This window comes from Charadrius vociferus, unplaced genomic scaffold (genome assembly GCF_000708025.1).
Source record: "Charadrius vociferus isolate BGI_N301 unplaced genomic scaffold, ASM70802v2 scaffold196, whole genome shotgun sequence".
In the NCBI taxonomy this organism is placed as follows: domain Eukaryota; kingdom Metazoa; phylum Chordata; class Aves; order Charadriiformes; family Charadriidae; genus Charadrius; species Charadrius vociferus.
This window is the reverse complement of record NW_009648953.1, coordinates 1,198,613-1,220,475: the sequence shown is the minus strand read 5'-3', so window position 1 is coordinate 1,220,475 and position 21,863 is coordinate 1,198,613. Positions and strand designations below refer to the sequence as shown.

Below are 21,863 nucleotides of genomic sequence, written 5' to 3'. Positions count from 1 at the left end.
TTTCTCTCCCACACACTCCTGGCAAACCTCTTTCCATTTAGGCCTAATTGTGGCTCTTGTGGTAGCAATATTGCAGACAGTTACGCGGGCAGTAGAGGTCACAGCAGGACTTGATACAGCACGGCTATATGTCTGTAACTGTAACTTCAAAATAAGTGAGATTAAGAAAAAGCGACCAGAGATGTAGAAGTTTTACAAATAAATTCTAATTTAGATATCAAAGTGCCTTCATGCTTGTGCTTTAGAAAGATGAAAATCCAGTGCTAATAACAGTGAAATTCAACTGGAAGATGGTTCTTTACAAAAAAGTTCCACAATTTGTGTTGGAGGTAGCCTAAGATATGTGCTTTAGAAAGATGAAAATCCAGTGGTAATAACAGTGAAATTTAACTGGAAGATGGTTCTTTACAAAAAAAGTTCCACCATTTGTGTTGGAGGTAGCCTAAGATGTATTTCTTTCCTCACTGAAAAGTTGATAAAACACTGCAAGCCCGCTTTCACTTTTTAATTAAAACATTCTTTTAAATTCTTTTCATCTTTAAAAGTGTGTGGTTAACTGTGCCTACACCAACACAAAGTGTTTTTTCTGAGAATCTTTTGCATTTATATGCCTTGCTTCTTGCTTGAGGTTTTAGTTACCAGATCTCTGCCTTAAATCACTATAGTCTTCCTAGAGGAAATGCGATAGTGAATATCTGGTAAAGGAGCATGTGATATCCCCATCTGTTCTTAATACACGTGGCCTTGGCAGCTGCAGAAACTGAGAAGAAAAAGATATTGACCACATTGTGAGCAGTCTCTTTGGTATATTGAATGTTTTTCCACATACTCCATGAAATACCAGCTGAGATGTAAAGATGACTACTGAGGAATGCAGTGCCAGTGAAATTCAGATCATAGCAGACAATCTTCAGTTTTTGCTTATGTTGAAGAAATGACATTGAGGAATATGTAAGACAGTTTAGGTAAACTGTTAGCACTTGGGTGGTTAAACAGCAAGTTAAAATAGTGTATGTTTCTTAAACGTTCATAATGTGGACTACATCTGGAAGAGCAAGGGTGATGGAGCAGGCTTTCCTCTGTAGCGAACGTGTAAGAAAACAAAGCACAGGATCTGCTAATGTAACTAGAAAGTTATGCTTATAGCAGCCTTTGTGTACTTAAAGGAGGCCTATAGGAAAGATGGAGAGGGACTCTTTATCAGTAGGCAATGTACGCTGTATGTGCTTTACACAATTTGCAAAAAGAAGATACTGTACTGGTGCTATATATATGTATATGTTTTCAGTGCCTTAGGTTTGTTTTAAGGACCAAAACTCATGCCCCGGTACATATATAGGAAAACAATTATCCTATGACAGAACTCATCTCTGGATAGTTTGAGTTGCTCCAACCTGTCTGACTTCAATTCTGTTGCCCTGATTCAGTGCTCTCCCACTTCTTATTACCTGGAAACTCCATTTTTGTCTCTTCATTTTCCATCTGGCTTAAAATCCTTGTGTAAGGTTTAACATGCCCTTTTGGTGCAGAAGTGTTAGGTATTGCTGCATCTGAATTGTCTGGCAAAGGCAGCCAGAATATTGTCTAAGATGCATCCTTTTTACCTATCATGCCCTTACTGGATCAAATACAACTTTTTTCAGCATTTGGTGCCACTAGTTTGGTAATCATAGGGACTACTTTTAGCATTCAGAATTGGAGGCACTGTCTGCAGAAAGCTCTCTGTCTTAAATGGCAGATTCAGCTCCCTTTTTGTGCAGCTGAGGCTTGGCAGTTTGATCCAAGTTCGTGCATTTCATTCAGAAGTAAATGCAATCATCTTACTGCTGTGGGTTTTTCCAGTTGCCATTCCAGCTGATTTATTTGTAATAATTACTGTGTTGTCTCTTCTTTTTCCTTTATGTTGTCAGGAGCAAACAGAGTGGGTAAGTAACCAGAGCTGGTAGTTGAGTACAAATATGAATAGACGCTGGGGTAGCTGCAATTGTATCTTAAGGATGAAAGGATTTGTCTTCTGAGTCTAAAAAAAACAGAATTGCTTTTGAGTTATTGAAGTGTAAAAATTCTCAGTAACACAAATTACAGTCATCCAATTTAGGCACATTTTTCTAATTTCCTCCCAATTCTTTCAAATTATTGAGGAAAACATCACTGTGAAAGAAGCAAAACTGAGACAGCTGTTGGTCCTGAAACAAGTTTTGTATAAAGAAGTTACAGATATTGTTAGAGTTAATGTCTTTACTGGAAGTCCAAGACTCTGCAGGTACCTGCAAAGAAGCACAAATATTTTCTCATGAACGAGTGTTTTTCTAATCAGGACTGAGACATAGCAAAGATGGAGGAGAAAGCTGACACTATCTTTGATAATGCATACCATGTCTTGTGATAAATAAAGGACTGTGTCCTCTGATACCAGTTTCCGTCTTATAATAGTAAAGAAGGATGGATGTAAGGCTGGCTATGGTGCTTTCCATTGTTGGGTTTATACAAGTAACAAATGAGAGTCATCAGCTGCACCCTGGGGACATAATCTACTGGGATACGAAGAAATAGTGTGAAATTTATCTGAAACTGTGTTCTCTGGAATGATTCAAATACCAGTGGATCAGTGGAAGATTCCCATTGTCTTTACTTGATTTCTGATTAGGCTTTATGCAACTTGGTTGCTGTGTCTCTTGTTTTTATTTCAAGAGGGTGTGGGAAGCAATAGCCATCCTCTGTATCCAACTGTATTGGTTTCCATATGAAATCATAGTTTCCTGCAGAGCAATTAATTTTCCTGACATTTCAGTTCAATTAGTAGTTTCAACGTAGGGGACAGTGATGAGCATTGATCCTGACATGTGACCTATATGGACTGGTTATTTAAATGTGTTCTGTCCAGTATTTGGGTATTAATACATCGCCATTATTTTTCACCCTCAGCTGTCTAGTCTGAGATCAAAATTTCATTCATGTAGTGCCATCTGATAGCTTTATAAGGAAGATTTTCCAACCGTGGATGATAGTGTAATATAAGAACTTTGAAATGAGAAACCACTCTTACTCTGTCAAAACTTCAAAGGAAGCTCATTCATGTGTTGAGTTAGAAACCATTTCTCTTTTTGTTGTATGTGTATAGTACTGTGCAGTTCCCAGCTTTCTTATGTACTTTACTTCCATCTTGGTTTGTATTTATAGACACATTCAGTGTATGCACAAAGGGAGGATCTAAAGGCAAGATGCACCTTATGGGTTTTTTTGTGTGTATGTGCGCATCTTCTCTGCAAAAGAGAGTAACATACGATGTTACTGTAGAGCCTTAGCAAAATTTGACAGTGGGACTTTTGGACAGTTTTACGAAATGAGTTTAAGAACCATTTCAGCTAAGAGGCTTCTGCCACACACTTCTTTATATGTGCAAAAGGGAAGATTATGGATGAAATGATAAAGATTCAGAGTGAATGCTCAGCGTAATTGAATATTTTGGACCTTGCTAACCAAGTAATATGAAAATAACCTTAACATTTTATGTTGGAGGTCAGTGAGCTTTGAGAAATTATGTTAGACTGGAAAGATTGGAAAAAATTACTGATGTATGGGGAAAACAGGAAAGATCAATTCAGAAGTTCAGATTTCCATTGCGCTACAGGATTGCTCTAAGGAATTCACACTAACTACTTAGATATATGTTGTGCCACTCTCTGAGAGGCAGTGCTTTAAGAAATGCATGAAGATAGGGCTGTGAAGATGACAAATGGTAAAGATGATATAAATAGTTACAGAAGAGATAGATATATTCCATTTAGGTTCTGTGTCTTGCAAAATATTTGGGACACAGAGATCTTCAGTGGAACTGTTTACCTCCTTTTTAAGGACACATATATAGGAAAGTCACATTTACAAGTAACGCACACCATTTATGTGTACACTTGACGATGCATTGGTTGAGTTTGAGAAGTATGAAAAATAAGAATTTTGCTTAGCTTGTGGCCGGATTGCTTTCCAGCCCAAAAGTAATGTACTTTGAATATAATAAAATGCACCATTGCTTCCCTTTCCTGCTCCTTTTTGTGCTAGAAGAGGGAAGCAAAGGGCCAAGTCAGCTACTGTGGTCTTCTACAGAAGATAGCATTCGCTCCTCTTCTGAACCCTATACTTCATTACCAGCATGTGTTGCAAATGGATCAGAGAAGCGGCTGGGTTTTTTTCCTTCTTTTCTGTTGGAGTTGGATCAGGTTGACCAACAATCGATTCTGTACCAGAATTAAGTCAGATTCTCCTCCTGATTTCGATCTGAGAACCACAGCCCATTATGAGAGGTCTGTGCAAGGATGTGGGACTTTGTCCCTCTACTTTGTTGTGTTCCTCCATAGGAAGAGTCATAAATCGTAATCTCTCATTGCTTATATTTCATGGTGACTCTCAGTTTGAGAATTTGTGGTGTGGACAAGACAAACAATTATTTTGCAAGTCTTAATGGTTTTTGCAAGCCTAATCCGCATAATGGTTCCTGTTGTAGGCCTAGCTCCAGCAAAAATATACTTAAATATGTGCTTAACTGCAAACCACTGGGGTGATCCTACAGACTTCAAGTCTTTCGAGGGAGATGACTCATTTCTGTTGAAGTGATTAACTGTTGGCAGGACCAGGGCCGCAACTTTCATGTGTATTGGTTTCCATAACATCTTTTGCTGATCGTATTTGAGTTGATTTGACCTCTTCAGCAAACTACAACATGGCAATATTTGTGCAGCTTGCTTATTACTATGTGAACTCTTTATCCTTTCACAGAGAAGAAAAAAGTGCTTTCCAAGCTTTAATCAGTAAAATGTGTGTAAAATTCTTTGTGTTTTTTGTGGGTTTCTAAGGGTTTTGGTTGTTTAGTTCATATATCACTCCTATCAATTAAGAACTGCATTTTGCAGTGAGACATCTTTTATTGCTCTTTGAACGTCCATTTACACATCTCCTTAAGTACTGATAAGAGGAACCATTAGCAGTATGTACTTGAACAGCTTTTTAGGGAGTAAAGCGGATTGAGATTTTGGGGGTTTGCAACTGCCAGGAGCTTGATTTACAGAAATAAAGAATGACAGCTCATCTTCTGGAAACGTAATGGAAAAATGTTTATAAATTGCAAGCCACTAGGTAAACTTGTTGTACACTAAATGTGAGTCAGCTGGAAGGCCTATAGGGCAAATTAAATACAGCTAGAAAATATGGCATAGTCTTGTCGCGTAGCATCTGTAGAGCTTAACATTTGACTGAGATAACCCTAGCTAAAACCTAACTTTACTCTGTATTTGTTCTGATGATTTAGGACCTCCTCAGACCAGCAGTGGAAACGAGCAGCACTCCTCAGCCTCTATCTTTGAACATGTGGATAGGATGTCACGTTCCTCAGATGCCAGCAGACGTGTCCCAAGCAAGATCCAGCTGATTGCTATGCAACCGATGGCAGCACCTCCAGTTCAGAACTCAGTGCTTTCTGATCGAGTAGCAGAGACCAACAAAATTAATAAAGAGGTATTTTTAAAGTGCTTTGAATGTTTGTGGAGGACTGTATGCCCAGCCAAGAGGGAAGTGAAAAGTATCCAGTTTCTTGTTATCAGGAGTTCCACATTAGTTCCTAAGGAGTTGAATTTTGACAAGTTACAGGAATAATCCTGTTTCCATCCAAAGAAATAATCTGAACGGTTTTTAAGAGATACGTAAACCAAAACTTAAGCACTGAGAGGCGAAAGTGTGATGGTCAGGATACCTTGTGCTACCATCCTTTTGCTAGGACACGATGTACAAGAGTTGTGTTAACTAATGTGTGAGAATTAGAACGTCTGGCGCACCTTGGGTTTCATTCTGCACCATACTTTTGACTTTTCAGGAACTCAAGATGTGGGTTATAGAAACAAGTTATCTAAAGACATTCTGGGGTGTGGATTTTGCAGCACATTCATTTCTTCCAACTTCTGATGTGTTTATCTGACAGTAAACATACAGAAGCTTCCTGCTTTCTCTGAGGCTCACGTTTACTGTAAGCAGAATATGAGCATGCCTGGGGCATAAGGAGAGAAGGTAGTGTGCTGTAAAACTGCATCGTACACTGCCTGACAGTACCATGTACCTGCTTTTGTACTGGGTTTAAGAAGGCATCTTCTCATAATTCAGAGTGGAATATTACTGAAACCTTTAACTTAACTGTGTTAAGATACAGTGTTTCTCAGTACCTTATGGAAGAGAGGTAAATACATATGTCTAGTAAGCATAAGCAAGAGGGGCCACAAAACAGAAATCTGATTATATGAGCAGAAGACATAGAATTCTAACTATAAATGTAGAGAGTAAGTCTGACTTGTGTCCCTTTTATGCTTTTTCGGGATTTTAATGAGAGTTTTTAGTTCACTGCTGCAGATGTGTTCCAGAATTAGTCCAGCACAGGCAGAGCAGTTGTTGCTACCTGATCTGGTGCCCAAGGCTTTTCCATTGATAAGAATGATTTCAGTGAGTGCTGGGCCAGGACTTAAAAGTGTGGTGTTAGAATGGCTTTCCCCAGATGATGAGATGCACTCCAGGGAATTTTTTTTAAAAAAAAAAAAAAGGCAGGAGAGAGGTAGATCTCAGCCTGCAAGAGGACGTACATCTGATAGCACCATGTTCATCTAGGAACCTGAGCCCTTGTATTGCTGCTGCATTTCTGTGTGGCTTGTGGTGCTCTCTCATGCTCAGCAGAGGCACCGAGTTATGAGCTCAATTAGCTCTTTAAGTTCTTGCTTCTTAAATAATGAAGGTCATTAAAGGGAATGGGTGACAGACTTCAGCACTGTTGATCAGATGTATTTCTGTTTGATAGGCAAAGGTAGATATAGCCTGTACTGGTTAATCTTATTTTTTCAGAGCAGTGTCACTTCTGGCAGATAGCAGGTTTTTGTGTGCCTCCTGCCTTTTGTTAACAAACTGCCACCTCTCTCTAATTGCACCTGCTGTGCTGGCAATCATATTGTGTATAATAGTACATCTGCCTGGGGAGACAATGGGCATACTGCAAAATATCCAAGAAAAAAAGTGTGTTTACAAATTTTGTGACTTTGATCCTACAGAGATTTGGGGGAGCAAGGGGGAGGAGGGAGGTAAGGAGCAGGCAGGGAGGTGAGGAGGAGAGTTTTATGGAAGAGCAACAAAAAGTTCTATTTGCAGAAACTACAAATGAAAAATGCAGTTCATTTTTTCCCCTCCTTTAAGATACAAACAGCCTTGAGGCATAAATCTGAGATTGAGCATCACCGCAATAAGATTCGTCTTCGCGCCAAGCGCAAAGGGCACTATGAATTTCCAGTGGTGGATGATGTGGTGGTGGTTGACTCCAAAGAACAGCACAGAATATATCGCAAGGCACAGATGCAGATTGACAAGATCTTGGACCCTGGAGGCAGTGTGCCTACTGTCTTCATAGAGCCCAGGAAGAGGTAGGGATTTCAAAGATGGGAAGAACAATTTTCTTTTAGAGTCATGGTACAAAGTACATCAAACCCATACTTCTGAACTTTCAGAGCTTAAAATCATTTTCATCCCTAGTTGAATTTGACTTGCCTGGGTGAAAAGGTTTGGGTTGTTCTAAACATTTTTATTAATTTCTGTATATGCCAGTATGCTTTGTTTTCAGATTATTCTTTTACGAGTTCAGGAGTGAATTCTCAATAAATAAACTGAAATGTATGAAAACTGTCTTAAAACAATTTAGTATTTGTTCTGCCATGTGTTTGAATAATTCTTGTGTAGTGTAGAGGGATCAAAATTGCAATATATGCACTAAAAAAAGATATGCAGAAAGTATAAACTGCAAGAAATAATATTTTTATAAAGGGGGGAAGGTGCAAAATAAGGAAAACCTTGAACAACTTAAAAAGCCTGGAGATTCTGAATTTTAAAGGCAAATTCACAAATCAACATGATAACCTTTTATATATTCCCTCTGGGTAATGAGGCACATTTGTCAGCCTAATGGATCTACCTTCCTGGCCTTGTATTTTCGAACAAAGCCTTCCTTGGGCTCCATTTAGGGTTTGTGAATACTGGCACTTTGTTCGTGGAGCACTGGTACCCTGTAACTGGTTCCATAGTGATAGAAAGTAGCTTTTCCCCAGTTCCATAGGTTCCTCATCTGGTTTGCCTGGTAGGGCTAAACTCAACATGCCAAGCACAAAGCCTTGTTTGCCGTTGGCACTGTGGTCTGTTCTGCTACTGTAGATGTGTCAGATGCTGGTCTGGGAGGTCTGGAGAGGCACTGGGCTGGAGCTGGAGCACGGACAACTTTGAAAGATGAATGTAGAAGGGAAGTGATGCTGAAGAGAGTTGGAGGGAGGAAGGGGACAGTTTGGAGAGCTGCCAATGAGAGTGTTATTAGGAGAAACTTGAGGAAAGAGATTCAAGGCTAACTAATGAGACTGGCATGAAAAACTGGGAAGGGGAAGAGAAACAGGGCTGAGGCAAGCTTCACTTGGAGGGAGCGGGCAGAGTAGCTCAACCTTGAGTGGGCTAAGAAGAAAAATTGCAAAAAGAAATGTGATTACCTTTGTCTTGTTTGTTTTTCTCTCTCTCCCCTTTTTATTTTCTTCCTGCTAAGTTCTCGTGCAAAACGTTCTCCCAAGCAGCGCCGGCGACATCAGATAAATGGTAGTCCAATTGATGCAGAAAAGGACAGATTAATCACAACTGACAGTGATGGAACATACAAAAGGCCTCCAGGAGTCAACAATTCTGCATATATTGTATGTATGTCTCTTGAATAACAGGAGCATTCTGACAATTTTAATGACAGTTGTGACATTGGGAGGTCTTTGGCCTTCTGACTACCATCTGTACGGCTAGTTTCAGTCACATGTAGTTAGCCTGTAAATTAAAGAGGAACAAGGATTTCATTGGCAATCTGTCGGTATTAAGCAGTAAAATTCTGCCAAGTATTCCTTGCTATTAAAGAGGCCAAGAACCAAAACCTTGTTTTCATTAATGCCACTGTATTATGCACATGAAACTGTACTCGGCATGTTCCACAGTATCTTGAACATAGTTGCACTCTAGTCCAGTTTGCTGGATGCTATGTATTCATATGTTACAGAAAATTTCATCCTTTGCTTTCACAGAGTGGAAGAATCAGTTCCTTTCCTGAGAAATTTTCTTATCTTTAAAATGTGGGAATTAATTATTAATTAAAGAGAAACATGTCTTTGTACTGCAGTAACTTGAAACAATTCTAGTACAACGTCTTGAAAATTAATTTTGTTTCCTGTCTAAAAAGGCAAAGATACTAGGGAATGCTTCTGTTCAGTAATATCCATACCACAAACTATATTTAGGCATCTTCTAAGCAGACTTTAGTAAGCCTAATACTATTATTGGAAACCCCTGGACAGCTTTCATCTTGAAAGACGGTTTCATAATTTTAAGAATATCACCATTAGCTGCATATGCAGTCAAGTGACTACAATGTCGATTTCTGCAGTTTCCCCCAAACGAGAGTGTGATGATTTTAATGTCATGCTGCAGCAGAATGAATTATCATCTGAAGCTGTTTAATTAAGACGTGTCACATGGCAAGCTCAGCCCCTTTGGCATCTGTAGCAAGACAGTACACAGAATGATAAGTTCCTGATGAAGTAGAGGCTTTTGTATCTTAACGACTGGTTTTGCAGTCTGCATGCAGTGGTAAGAATGAGCTTTGACAATAAGTCTGCTGCTGCAAAGCTCATTAAAGTTCCTGTTATTGATGAACAATAAGCCCATGTGGTAAGATCCCAGGTAGTAATTGCGATGCATGTCTCGGGTATTGCTGGTATGAAGCACTTAGATGAATCCTGTTCAGGTGTTGCACCCAAGATCAAGTTCCATGCAGCTAAACCATTTAGTTGCTTAATAGCTACCTTTGCATGTTTTTCTAGGAGGTAATAATTGTTTAATATTACTGCTGATGTGGTCAGTTGCAAGCTAGAGACAGAATTAATTTCTTGGAACTGCAAAACCTGCAGAGAAGTCAAAGATGAAGACAGAGCTGATTGGTTTTTTTCTGGGTGGAGTGAACACTCTCTTCATGGCTTTATTATGTGTTTGCAAACCACAGGATTTCTGTTACACTTGAGTAATTCCTGCACAAAGCTCCACTGCCTTACCTGAGATCAGAGTCTTTCAGATTGCACTGAATGAAGTATTGGAACATGCATGCAGAAGTGGGGAGGGAAAGGGGCAGGTTTTGTCCAGCACTGGCACTTGTGCCATTTATCTCATTGTGGTTCTAGCAAAGAAAATGCTGCTCAGACTTAAGGCCCACAGGGGCTTGGAAGCTGGCTGGTTAGATCATCTGCCTGGCAGCCTTTCACCTTCTTTCCATTTCTTCTAGTCTGATCCAGACTTGCCTCCTGAACCTCAGACATCATCTTCAGCTGATCTGGGGAAGTTCCCTGGCTTGCCTTCCCACCCAGTCTCCCAGTATGTCCCACCACAGCCATCCATTGAAGAGGCTCGGCAAACCATGCACTCGCTGCTGGATGATGCTTTTGCACTGGTGGCTCCTAGCAGCCAAGCAGCCAATTCCACGGCCGTCACACCACCTGGGGTCTCTGCAGGACAGCCGGTAAACAACACTCCTGCTCCAGCAGGGAGGGGAACCACATGCACCCAGTGGGGATCACCTTATGGTCCAACTCAGGCAGTAAACAATCCATTTAATGTGAGTGATGCAATTTAAAAGGCTTTTCTGGGCAAGTAGTTAGCACCAGTTGAGCCATGGTCACTGTTATTGTGCCCTTGCTATCAAGACTTATCACAAAGGTGGAACAGTTTCTAGAACCAGGAGACTCCAGAAATGACTGTCACAAGATGGTAAACTTGCTTCTTAAGCCTTTTGGATCTTTTCTTTTTTTTCCTATCCCAGCCACAAGAGAAGATAGAAGGTTCTTCTTCCTTAGGATAATTTTTCTGTTCTCAGTTATGATCATTCACAGATCAGTCTTGTTATCTCCAAGAGTAAAACTTTATTTTTTAAAATATATGTGCTAGTTCATATTTTGACAATGAAAAAAGAACGAATTTGGCTTAGGTCATATTTTTCAATAGGGTATCCAAATGCCTTCAGGAGGTGAGGGATAGGGAAGAAGTATTTCTGTGTATTTTTTTTTTTGCAATTTATGGGGCACTGAGACTCATGGATAATCTTTTAGGCCATCCTGAGTTCCACAATGATTCAGTAGAAGATTCATAAAGCAATTGGGCTGTTAAGTCTGAGCCCCGCAGTCTCTCTGCTGCAGTCTGATGCTGGTTGCGGTATAAAGAATTTTCCAAATACAAAGCTTAGTTTGCTGAAAAGATTTAAGCTAAGTAGACATTGGAGCAGCCCTTGGTCTCCTGCAAGTGAGAGAAAGTATTTCTGAAAGGTTTTTAAGGTAAGACTCTGGTAAGACAGAAGATCACTGTAGGAGTGATTCCCAGATCTTCTTGTGCTTCTAGGTTTGTAAAACTAAGCTCTTACGGCTGCAATCAAGTCACACATACAGGCGTAGTGATCTCTGCCGTTTATCATTTAAAAGGCTGACAGTGGTATTCCCAGGGTATGCCTTTTGATTTTAATTTGCGGTTTTTTTCATTCTTCTTACAGAGATACGTGGAATTTGGAATGACTCCACCAACAGCACCAGGTCTCCTACCAAGGTAGCTTTTCACTGATAGAATTGTCATTTATTACTTTCCTTGCAATTCCTCCAGAGTTCTTACTGGCACTGGTATATTCTTATGCCAAGTACTGTATAAATGAGAAGTAACAGGAGTAATTTATTTATGTAGCATGAATGACATACGCATGCTGTATGGAATCCAAGCCTCCATTTAAAAGAAGTATGTTTCTAGCCCCTTGGCTATAGAGATATCCTTCCAAATATTGCGTAAACCACCGAGTTTCAGCTTTTGGGGAGCCTGAAACAGTTACTTAGATGGATGTAATTCTCCCAATACTCTCACTTTCATCTTGTTTCTGTAGCCTCAGGGCAACACTCACTCGCAAAAGATGACGTAACACATTCATTCTATTTTTAACCAAGTTGAGAACAAATTACAGAGCATGGTGACCCTCACAGAGAAAGCCTGCCTTTCAGGCCGATTGTTATAAAATCTGGGGGGGAAGAACAAATTTCCCATCTTCTCCTGGTCTTGCTGTGGGAGAATCATATAAAGAGAAGAAAATAGTTATCCAGGTGACTGTTAGTTCCATGTTTGGTGTCTGTGTGTTAACTACACATGAAGTTGGACTCTTGAGTCGTGGTACCCAGTGTGGTCAGACTTGGTTCACCCCCTCTAAGCTGCTGCAGCCAAGGTGGTAAAAAAGTGGCCTTGTTCTGCTCTCTCATTACCTTCTTACAGCTCACCATGTGAGATGAAATCCCACTGGTATCGGCATCATTCATTAGATTTCAGCTAAAGTCTTCACTGCCTTGGAAACTTGATGGTAAAATGGATATGAAGAACTTCCCTTTATCCATTGTTCCGCAACCCAATTTTGAAAGGACCGACTAGAAGAGGAGGAGTCTCTAAGCACATTTTCTTACTTAGATCTTGACTGAAGGTGACAGTTTCAGTGTGAGCATATGTGAAATGGCGTGTGCTATGTATTTTTGGTAATTTAAGTTACCTTGAAGATTATGAGCTTTTAGACTACCAACACAAAGCATAGCCAATTGTTAGTTATTGAGGATTTTCTCTTTGTTGGTCTGTTAGGCAATCAGGGAAAATGTGATAAAATAATCATGAAGGTGCTGTAACCCATGTTAATACAGCTGAGCAACATAGTGTCTTTGCAACCTATTTTTTGTTGAAAAGCTTATCAACCATTGGCATCAGCACTCTGGATTTCTGTAAGTTAGAAATTTATGGCATCATTATTAATAGTTCAAGTGCTGGCTCTGCCAGTGCCAATAGATTAAATTAATCATCTGCAAGGTAGTTTACCTTAACAGGAAGGATTCCTTTAAGTTTGCATTAAAATAGAAGGTTTCCTAAAGCCTGGTCAGTAGAAAACAAGAAAAGAGTTGTCATAGTTGTGGAGTGGGGCTTTTGCTCAAATTCAAAAGATAATGATAAACAAATTGATAGAAAGAGTGCAGCGATTTAGAGGAAGGAAAAATGACCTGAGGTCAGTATGACTAGGTGGCATGTATCAATGTTATAGTCCATTTGCTTAAATATCCGATGCATGGAATAATAGTTGGGTGACCGTACTGTTCCCTTCTCTGTACAAATGAAGTCAGCATCTTTAATGGGGTGGAACAAACCTGGGTAAAAAAAATTAAATGTAGAAGACCTAGGTCACATAACAGCTAGGCAAACATAAAGGCACAATGAACAGCTTTTAGCAGGAAATGAATATCACATCACGCAACAGAGATAGAGATACTTAGCCATAGTGGATTAGTGGTGTAAAATTGATTTTTAGGGCGGTATCTCTCCCCACTTAATTAAGTAACTGGAGATTAATAATTTTTTTGGAACGTTGAAAGATAAATTGAAGGCTGGGTCTCAGTCTGGAAATAGTAGGGAGCACTAGAAAACTTGTATGATGTAGATTCAGAGCTGTATCCCTTTTTCATACTCTTCTATTGATCTCTGACCTTAAAGAGTAGCTATATCTACCTATTATAAAGAAGATTGAGAAGAGAGGATGATGGGTTATTTAAACATGCACCTTTCAAGTACAAACCCATCAGCAATAAAGGATATATTTCCTGTGCTCTGAAAAATTGGCACAAAATTAATACATTTGCAGTAATGTTGAGAAAATATTTTTCTTTAGAAAATATAAAAAAATTGTAGTAATTTATCAACTACAAGATTCCAGCTCAGCGTTGCAGGCGTAAAGGGCTAGATGTTCACATCCTTTACTGGTTGCAGTGATTAACATAACAGAAGTGACAATGTTAAACATTACCTACCCATTCGGGCATTTATTCTAACTAGCTTGGAATTCTGGTTGGAAGTGGTTTGCTCTGGGTCTGCTGAGTGGGCAGGTGAGATTGTAGGCAAGGGAGCTGGGGAAGTTCTGGCACTTCATCAATGGGATTGTTGCAGCTTGAACTCCTTATACCTACTACATTTAGTACTGTATGCCAAGTAGCTAGTACTCTAATTTACAATTACTCATTTGCACTCTATTAGGCTCTTATTTGGCTTTGTTAGGCTACTTGTTAATATGTCAGCTTTCTTTGCTATCTGGCTGTCATACAAAGGTGGTTAGTTTTCCAAATAAAGCACAAACCAAAAATAGTTTGAATTAGATGCAGTCACGGGATTTTCTTGTAAAACAAAAGGGTATAAAACTTAGGCCTTGACGAATGGGATAGATTGCAGTCCATAGCCAAGAAGGGCTTAGATGCTATTGTGGTAAAAGGCATACAAAACTCTTCCCTGCTCCTCACTTTGTGTAATTTCGTGTGCCTGACTTAAGATGTTTGTCTCACTTTGCTTCCTTTATGCTCACCTGTGAGAGGCTCCTGCAGAAACGATTGAGTGAACCTAATCTTTGACTTTGAATGACTCTTGAAGAGCGTGTCTGTTCGTTGATCATACCTGGAGTCTGAGAGAGACTAGCCTAGTAACCTCAGCACCTGAAGTTTGGACATCCACACATCCACGATATTGACAGGAATCCTTGAAAACTCAGCTGCCATCAGTCTTTTAAAATATGATTTCTCCATGCCAGGGTTAAGATACGTTAATAGAAAGTATAGGAAAAGCAGCATTGCCGTCTCCTCTGCTCCTGTTCTGTGAATGAATTACAGGGTTTCTGTTACAAGTCCCATTACCTTGGCACAATTAATGAAGTTATTGATGACAGCTTCTGTTGTTAACTCTTTTCAGTAAATGCGTAACAAGGATGACTACCAGCGCCAGCCTGAATTATGGGAAACGTTAATTTCTGTATACATGACATATCTTCATTTATGCTAATGACAGAAAGAGCAAAGTTTTGAAAATTTTCTGAGAAATTATAAGCACTCTTGATGAAACAATAATTGTTCATGAAATACACGTGTAATACAGTATGGGTTGATTTAGACCAAAACTGTGTGCCCAGAAACTCTTGAGTAGGAGTCAGATCTGTTGCTAAGGTAAGCAGCTACATCACTACTGAAGTCTTATTTTTCTAATTTTTTTCCATTGAAGATGCTTTTTTTCCCCAGGGGAAAACTAGCTCTGCGGCCTTTTTTCTCTGTGTTGAGGACACTGCAACATGTGAAAAACACTTATGTGAAATTTTGTTCGAGTTTCTAACTCCTATTCCTGTGCAATGCAGGTCATGAAGGAGGTATATGTTTCTCAGATGTAATTATTTTCTTTAACATTTAAGGTTAAAATGTACATTAAAAGGCATCATAAAGAGTTGTTGTATGAGGTATACCTGCATTACTCTTTCTAATTAGGCAATTCACTTATTGTAATCTTGAGTCCTTACTTTTCCACAGGCAAAACTTTGGGCCTGGTTTTCTTCAACCTGCAGAGTTAATGCACCCAGATCAGCAGCCACCTGAGGTTCAGTATTCCTCCAGAGGGATATACTCAGAGGAAATGCCATCAGTGGCACGGCCACGACCGGTTGGAAGCACCGCAGGTACACTTCACTTAAGTTGAATATGCACTGAAATAACTGATCCTTTTCCATATGTACTCTTACACTGAGTTCTCCATTAAGAGATCATTCTCCTTCAGCTGCTGCACCTGAAACGTGGTCCTTGTCTTCGCTGCCAAAAAAAGTGATCACAAAGTGAGGTTAACTTTACCTCCATAGGATCTTGCAGAAAAAGGCAGTGCTTTGCCACCTTTTTAGTGTCTTGCAGGCATTGGTTATCACACAGCGTATTTTCAAAACCCATTCTCTAAGAATGGAAAATTACTTAATTGTTTTAGAGCATACAGTGTATGCTAACTTTCCAGTGCCAACAATTTCTTTTGTGCTAAATAAGCTAACTGATGCATCCCAAATCAGCCTCCTAAATAACAATTTTTTTAATGCTTTTCTGGATCTTTATTTCTCATTTCTCTTCCTAGAAATGTATGCATAAAAGCAGGATCCTTTAGCTTCTGATGATATTATCTATTGCTGCTGTCCTATATGAAATCATCTTCCCTGATTTGGTTGTGAGATAATTTCCATAGCACTCATCAATGCTATCATGAATAAGGTTCTAACATCACATGGCAATTAAGCAGCAAACATTGGTTCTAAAAATAAAAGATTCTATTCTTATGCAAATGCAACAGTTGATTTTCTCCCAGAGAAATGTTTTCTTCCTGGGGAGTTGAGAAAGCCTGGAAATACGGTCACATACTCATGTCAGGGTCCTAGTTTTGATAGCTGCTATCTTCTCCCTGTAAATTTTAAATGAATGAGAATGATGGGGATGTAGTGACTGTTACAGTTTAATGATGATTATTTTATTGTCTGATTCACACTTTTCTAAATGTTCATCTGTACTCTGCTTTAAAGTTTGGAGGCAATTCATATTATTAGTTCCTGTCCTTCAGGATAATTACATGCAAATATCAAACTTCTCAAATATTGTGGGGTTTTTGAGAGGAAAATATGGAAGTGACCTAACTGTCCATCACATCACACTTGTTTTTGTCTTTTCCTCCCTTTTTGTTACATGCACAGAGACACCATTTTCTCTTACATATCTATGGGTTTATTAAATGTGTTTCATTTCTAATGAATAATAAAAGATAAAAAGAATAAAATAAATTTTGTTTCTGTGTGGGAGGAAATTAATGAAAAAGAAAAGCTGGCATGTTGTTACATGTCTCTTGCAATTAATGGTGGTGGCTATCCTTGCATGTGTTTGAAAGCAGGGGAAGGGGAGGGAAAGGAGGAGGTTAGCTTTCAGGCTGAAAGGAGATACAGTGTGTTCTGACCTTCTCGTTTTTCAACGACAGCGACAGCATCGTTTAATGTTTAACCGCAAAGTAAAGCTGCAAGAACCATGCTCTTATGTAGTCAAGTATTTTATTCTTCTGAGAGATGGAATAGAAAGCAGTCTGAAGAGTTAGGGTCTTGCCAGTGTGATGCAAATAAGGGGTACCACAGGAGTAAATGTCTTCTCTTTGCTGCTAAGTAATTTACATGAAAGCATTGCCAGGGCTTTCGGTAAATGCTGTTTGGAAAGGGCTGGCATATTTTTGGAATGAAGTGTGGTCCATGTCTGAGATGCATGTATCTCAATCTCTTCTTTCAGTGCAGTGGCAATGAAAAGCATCTCACTCGAATGAACTGCACAAAATGCACATAACTTTTCCCTCTTTATTCTACACTGACAGCCTTCTTTCTGCTGATTTTTTATTATTTGCACAGAAACAGAGCTCTGCTTCCTTCTTGTCTCCTGCTTCCAACAAAGTTTTATGTTGTCATTTGTCTGCCCTACAAACTTGACTGTGTATAAAGATGAAAAAACAATATTTGCTTTTAAGGTTCTCAGATACAGCACCTCACTCAGGTGGGAATTGCTAGCAGGATCGGAGGTCAACAAGTGGAGATCCCCTCAGGCAGAGCAGGGCATGGCCAGCCGGGGGGGCCAGGGTGGCCCCAGTACCGTGGAGAGGATGAATATGCTAGGCGAGATGCAGTGAGTACTGTGTTACACATTTGCATAGTTTCCGAAGTAGTGATATGTTCGGGTATTTTTTTTCCTGCATTACTGTTTGGAACTTTTTCCCCCTGGAATACTTTCAGTTGCTTCTCTGACATTCTTTGCTTTGCTCTTCAAACCCTCGTTAGCTCTTCTAACTTTTGCTTGCTCTTCTTTCACCTTTGCTTCTCTCTAACTGCTTTCTTTCACTTTACCCTAACCTTTTTTTTTTTTCTCACTTGAGGCCTTCACCCATTAATTGCAGTTCACCCAGTTCTGCTTCTGAGCTCCAGCAGAGGTGGATACTGCTTTCCATTTTCTTCTTTGAAATATGCCTCTGTATTTTGAGATCATTGTAAGTAGAAAACATTGAATTAACTTGTCCCAAACTACCATCCCACTTTGTATTGGTATAGTTCTTTTGTCTTCTGTATCAGTGTGCAACAGCAGGAGTCAGGGCAACGGAATAAGGTACATACTTGCACATAACAGTAGAGTTGTTTCTAAACAAGTTATTTTCCTAGCCTCAGTCAGCAGGATGTGGTAAATTAACATGTATTCATTTACCAGTGTTGCCTAGGCAGCCATCGTGATTTCATGTTCTTGCAGTGGTGCTTCTAGAGCTTGACATTCCCGATCCAACCAGATGTGTGAGGTTGAAGACAGAATATGGCCTTTTCAGGAAAGCTCCAGTTGCCTGCTACCAGTCTGTGTTTGATGTACTCGTGTCCTGAAGCAGACTGACCTGTGACAGCTTTATTGTAGTACTCTTGAGAGCGACAACCTTATGCTCCTTTTGCTTCTTTGCTTAAACTATCATTTTTCTGGTTTCTTCCTTGAGTGAGAAAGTAAAGATCTCCTCCTTTTGCACACTTTAGGGTAGTGTGTGTTTACGCTATTTGAAGTTGCTTTGCAGTATTGCATGATCTCGAAATGGCTTTGCAGAAAGGAATGGGACAGGATGGGCCTCATCTTTAGATTTTGGTGAAACTGAGCTGCCAGCACTCCAGGTTAACTTGAGAGGAGCAGCATAAAGCTTTGAGAACTGGGCACAGTAGAAGCAAACTCTACTGATACTATTCAAAAGCTTTACGTGTCAAAGCTGAAGGACGTATTTACCTCATTTAATTTGCTATCTGTGCTTGGAACTGTGGTATTTGAGTGCAAGAACATCATCATTTCAGTTGACATCTAGAAGAGCACTTGCACAAGAGATCTTAGTGTCTCTCCTGTTACACTTTCAGAGGCATCTCATTGCCCCTTCTTATTGTTTGTCTGTCTTTTCTGAAAATTACTTTTCTAGCTCTCTGGGCCTTTCCCTTCTGCCTCCCATGTGCCTGTTCAGCCATTACTTTCTTAATATCTTATTACTTGAATTACTAACATGTTACTGAAAATTCAGTTAGAGACCCATTATTTGAGATGCTATGCAAACAGTTATTTTTGACATCAGTTACCTGCACAACTTGCAAAGATTCATGGCCCACTACAATATGATTTGGTTGCGGTTTGCACTTTCAGTCACAGATGGGTACATGTCACCTCAATCCAGGTTGACTTTGTTGTAATTAATCAGAATTTAAACACCTCCTTGGTTTTGACAGAACTTTTTGCTCACTGGTTGCTCCAGTTCATATATTCCTGCAATGTAAACCCTAACCTCAATTTGCTTTTTTTTTTTAAAAAAAAAAAAAAAGGCAAATGAGGATATCATGGACCAACACTACCTGAGTATACCTGAGTATGATGGCATTTAGTTGTAGGAGCTCACGTAGTGCCTGCACTTTCCTTTGCCTAGGAGAAATTCTTTCTTTCTTTTTTTTTTTTTAAAGGATTATCCTCATTGAAAAAAAAAAAAAGCATTATTAGATGAGCCCTAGTCTTATAAATTTCTGTAGTTAAATAATTACCTTCAGAGTTTGGATTCCTTCACTAGGACAGAGCTTTAAATTTGTCTTTCCTCCTTTTGGAAAGGAGGATTTACTTAATGGCGGTCATGTTCCTTATAGTGCAATATTCAACTGATCCTTTGCACACGAACAAGTTTCTAAAGTTAAACTCTGCATTTAGCAACATTAGATCTAGAGTGTTCTTGTGACCTGCAAATTCGAGAGAGATCTGCATTTGTGTTCCTACAGTGGCTCTTTTCCTCACAGTATCCTCACCTATTATTCCTGCGGTCAACACCTGATTTTCCACCTCTCACTTGTATCTCCTGACCCAAAGCCAGTGTGCAGGTTACCATCAATTCACCTTAATTCTCCATCAAGAAGGCTTTGGCAACGAGTATAATTACATCATTTCCTTAACTGACACAAAATACAATACCAAGCAAGTGATCGTTTGAGCAGCAGAACAAAGCAAGCCTGGTTTCTTACAGATATGTGTAGGGTCTTGCATATCTCTACCTCCCTAACACCACCTGGCATTATCTCCTATCCATCTACGGTCCCCTATAGCTCTCCACTGTTCTCCCAAGTCTTCTCCAGGTTTCCAGTGTTTCTCCCAAGTCACCCTTATCCTTTTACTCTATGCTGCAGCTGCCCACCATAGTGCCTCTAAACCATCTCGCCGTACTTCATGTCTCCTAGCTTATCCCCTGTGAGATACATGCTGGCTGATAGGTCCAGCTGAGCACAGCCTAACCTGGCCTTTCTGCTACTCAGAAGCAGATTCAATGATAGCACAAATCAGCTTATGCCGAATTAGCTGCCTTTTTTTGTGAATTTTATAATATATATGTGTTCATACATGTACATATACATGTGTATATATATTTATACATCCAGTTCAGTTGAAATTGCTCACAGAGTTCAACGGCTATTAAGTGGAGATTAACACATTCACAATGTAATCTCATAAATCTTCATTCCTTAAGAAGGAAGATTTAATAAAGGTATTTTTGTTAATTATTTTGTACTACTGTTAATTATACAGAAGTTTCTATGCAAAAATATGTAATTTACTGTATAAATATATAGTTTACTATATAAACTTATATATTGTTACATATACAAATTATATAATATATTGGTGTGTATTTCTGTTAGCAAAGACACATAAAAGTTTAAAAAAAAAACAGCGAAAATTCTTCCAGCCTTTTTACTCTCCTTATGTTGGTGTTGTAGTTTAGTATAGGTTAGGTTTTCAAGCCAATCTGGTTCTGAAAGTTCTCAGACCTGTTTAATTCTGATGTTATATATGAGATCGCAGAAATACACACTTTTGTTTTTCTGAGATATTTAAGAAAATTTTGGTAGCCTTAATGTTAAAAACCAGCTACTGTGGTCATCAGATGTTCTTCCTAACTTCCCTTAAACCATTCTTACGGTGCTGATTCAGTGCAGTATGAGATAGGAGCTGAATCACGTAATGCATTTTAATGTGAAAGTAACCTGAACATAATTTAGGTTGCTGTTAAGACTCATGTGTCAAGTAATGTTTGCTTTTAATATTTTTAATGTCTTTCTTTTTTTTTATAAACCCACAGAGTAATTGTCAGGTTTGCTAACTCTAGACTGCACATATGAATTAGTTTCAGGTTTCACTGCCAGATGAACAACTCTGAACAATCAAAGACTCATTCATTCCTTTCTGATACTAAAATCGCCTTCCTTTTATAAGAAGTAAGACAGGATGTTACTTGGAAAACCTTTACCTATAATTCTTCAATTAAAGCCTCTTTTCCTCTTAATCTCTCTCGAAATTAACTGTGTAAATGATCGGTGCTGTACATGAGCTGTACAAGAGAGTCAATTTATGATTAGTTCTACTTTACACAAAATGGCTTAGATTTTATTCATTTATATTATGAGAGATGTTAAGGAATATACTCTTGTGCATTTTTGTGTTCCCTGCACACTGTTGCCCCAGTCACTCTAGGTCCCCTATGTCCTTCCCAGGCTCTGCTTTGTAATCCCTTCATTCCCCTCGCCCCCAAATCCTCTTCTAGCTGACCTTGCTGTCTTTTCTTGCTTTATCAGATTGTTCTCTCTGCTACTACTTAAGGCTTGCCCACAGAGAAAGATCATGCTCACTAAATCGTGATAACCGTGATCTGAACTTGCTGCAGCTGGCTGCTCCTCAGCCCCAGTGCAGACCCTTTGAAAGGGGATTACGCTGCTTTGCTCCCAGTTGGGGGTTCAGCAGGGTGTGTTCAAGTCTCTTTGTGTCCAGTGTTTTCTTCTGGCTGTGTCTCAGCCTTCAGCAATATGAGGCAAGAGGAAACGCTTG

At 39.3% G+C, this 21,863-nt stretch overlaps 1 protein-coding gene across 1 annotated transcript in view; it reads left to right on the top strand.

The window, feature by feature from the left end:
- The window catches only part of KIAA1549 (KIAA1549 ortholog), a 76,929-nt gene that overhangs the window by 53,611 nt on the left and 1,455 nt on the right, over positions 1-21,863 (top strand). Inside the window, exons 12-18 of the mRNA XM_009887406.1 lie at positions 5,303-5,508; positions 7,219-7,442; positions 8,600-8,744; positions 10,367-10,600; positions 11,621-11,673; positions 15,474-15,619; positions 17,473-17,627. Coding sequence (XP_009885708.1) covers positions 5,303-5,508; positions 7,219-7,442; positions 8,600-8,744; positions 10,367-10,600; positions 11,621-11,673; positions 15,474-15,619; positions 17,473-17,627 — 1,163 coding nt within the window. The remainder of the gene's footprint in view (positions 1-5,302; positions 5,509-7,218; positions 7,443-8,599; positions 8,745-10,366; positions 10,601-11,620; positions 11,674-15,473; positions 15,620-17,472; positions 17,628-21,863) is intronic.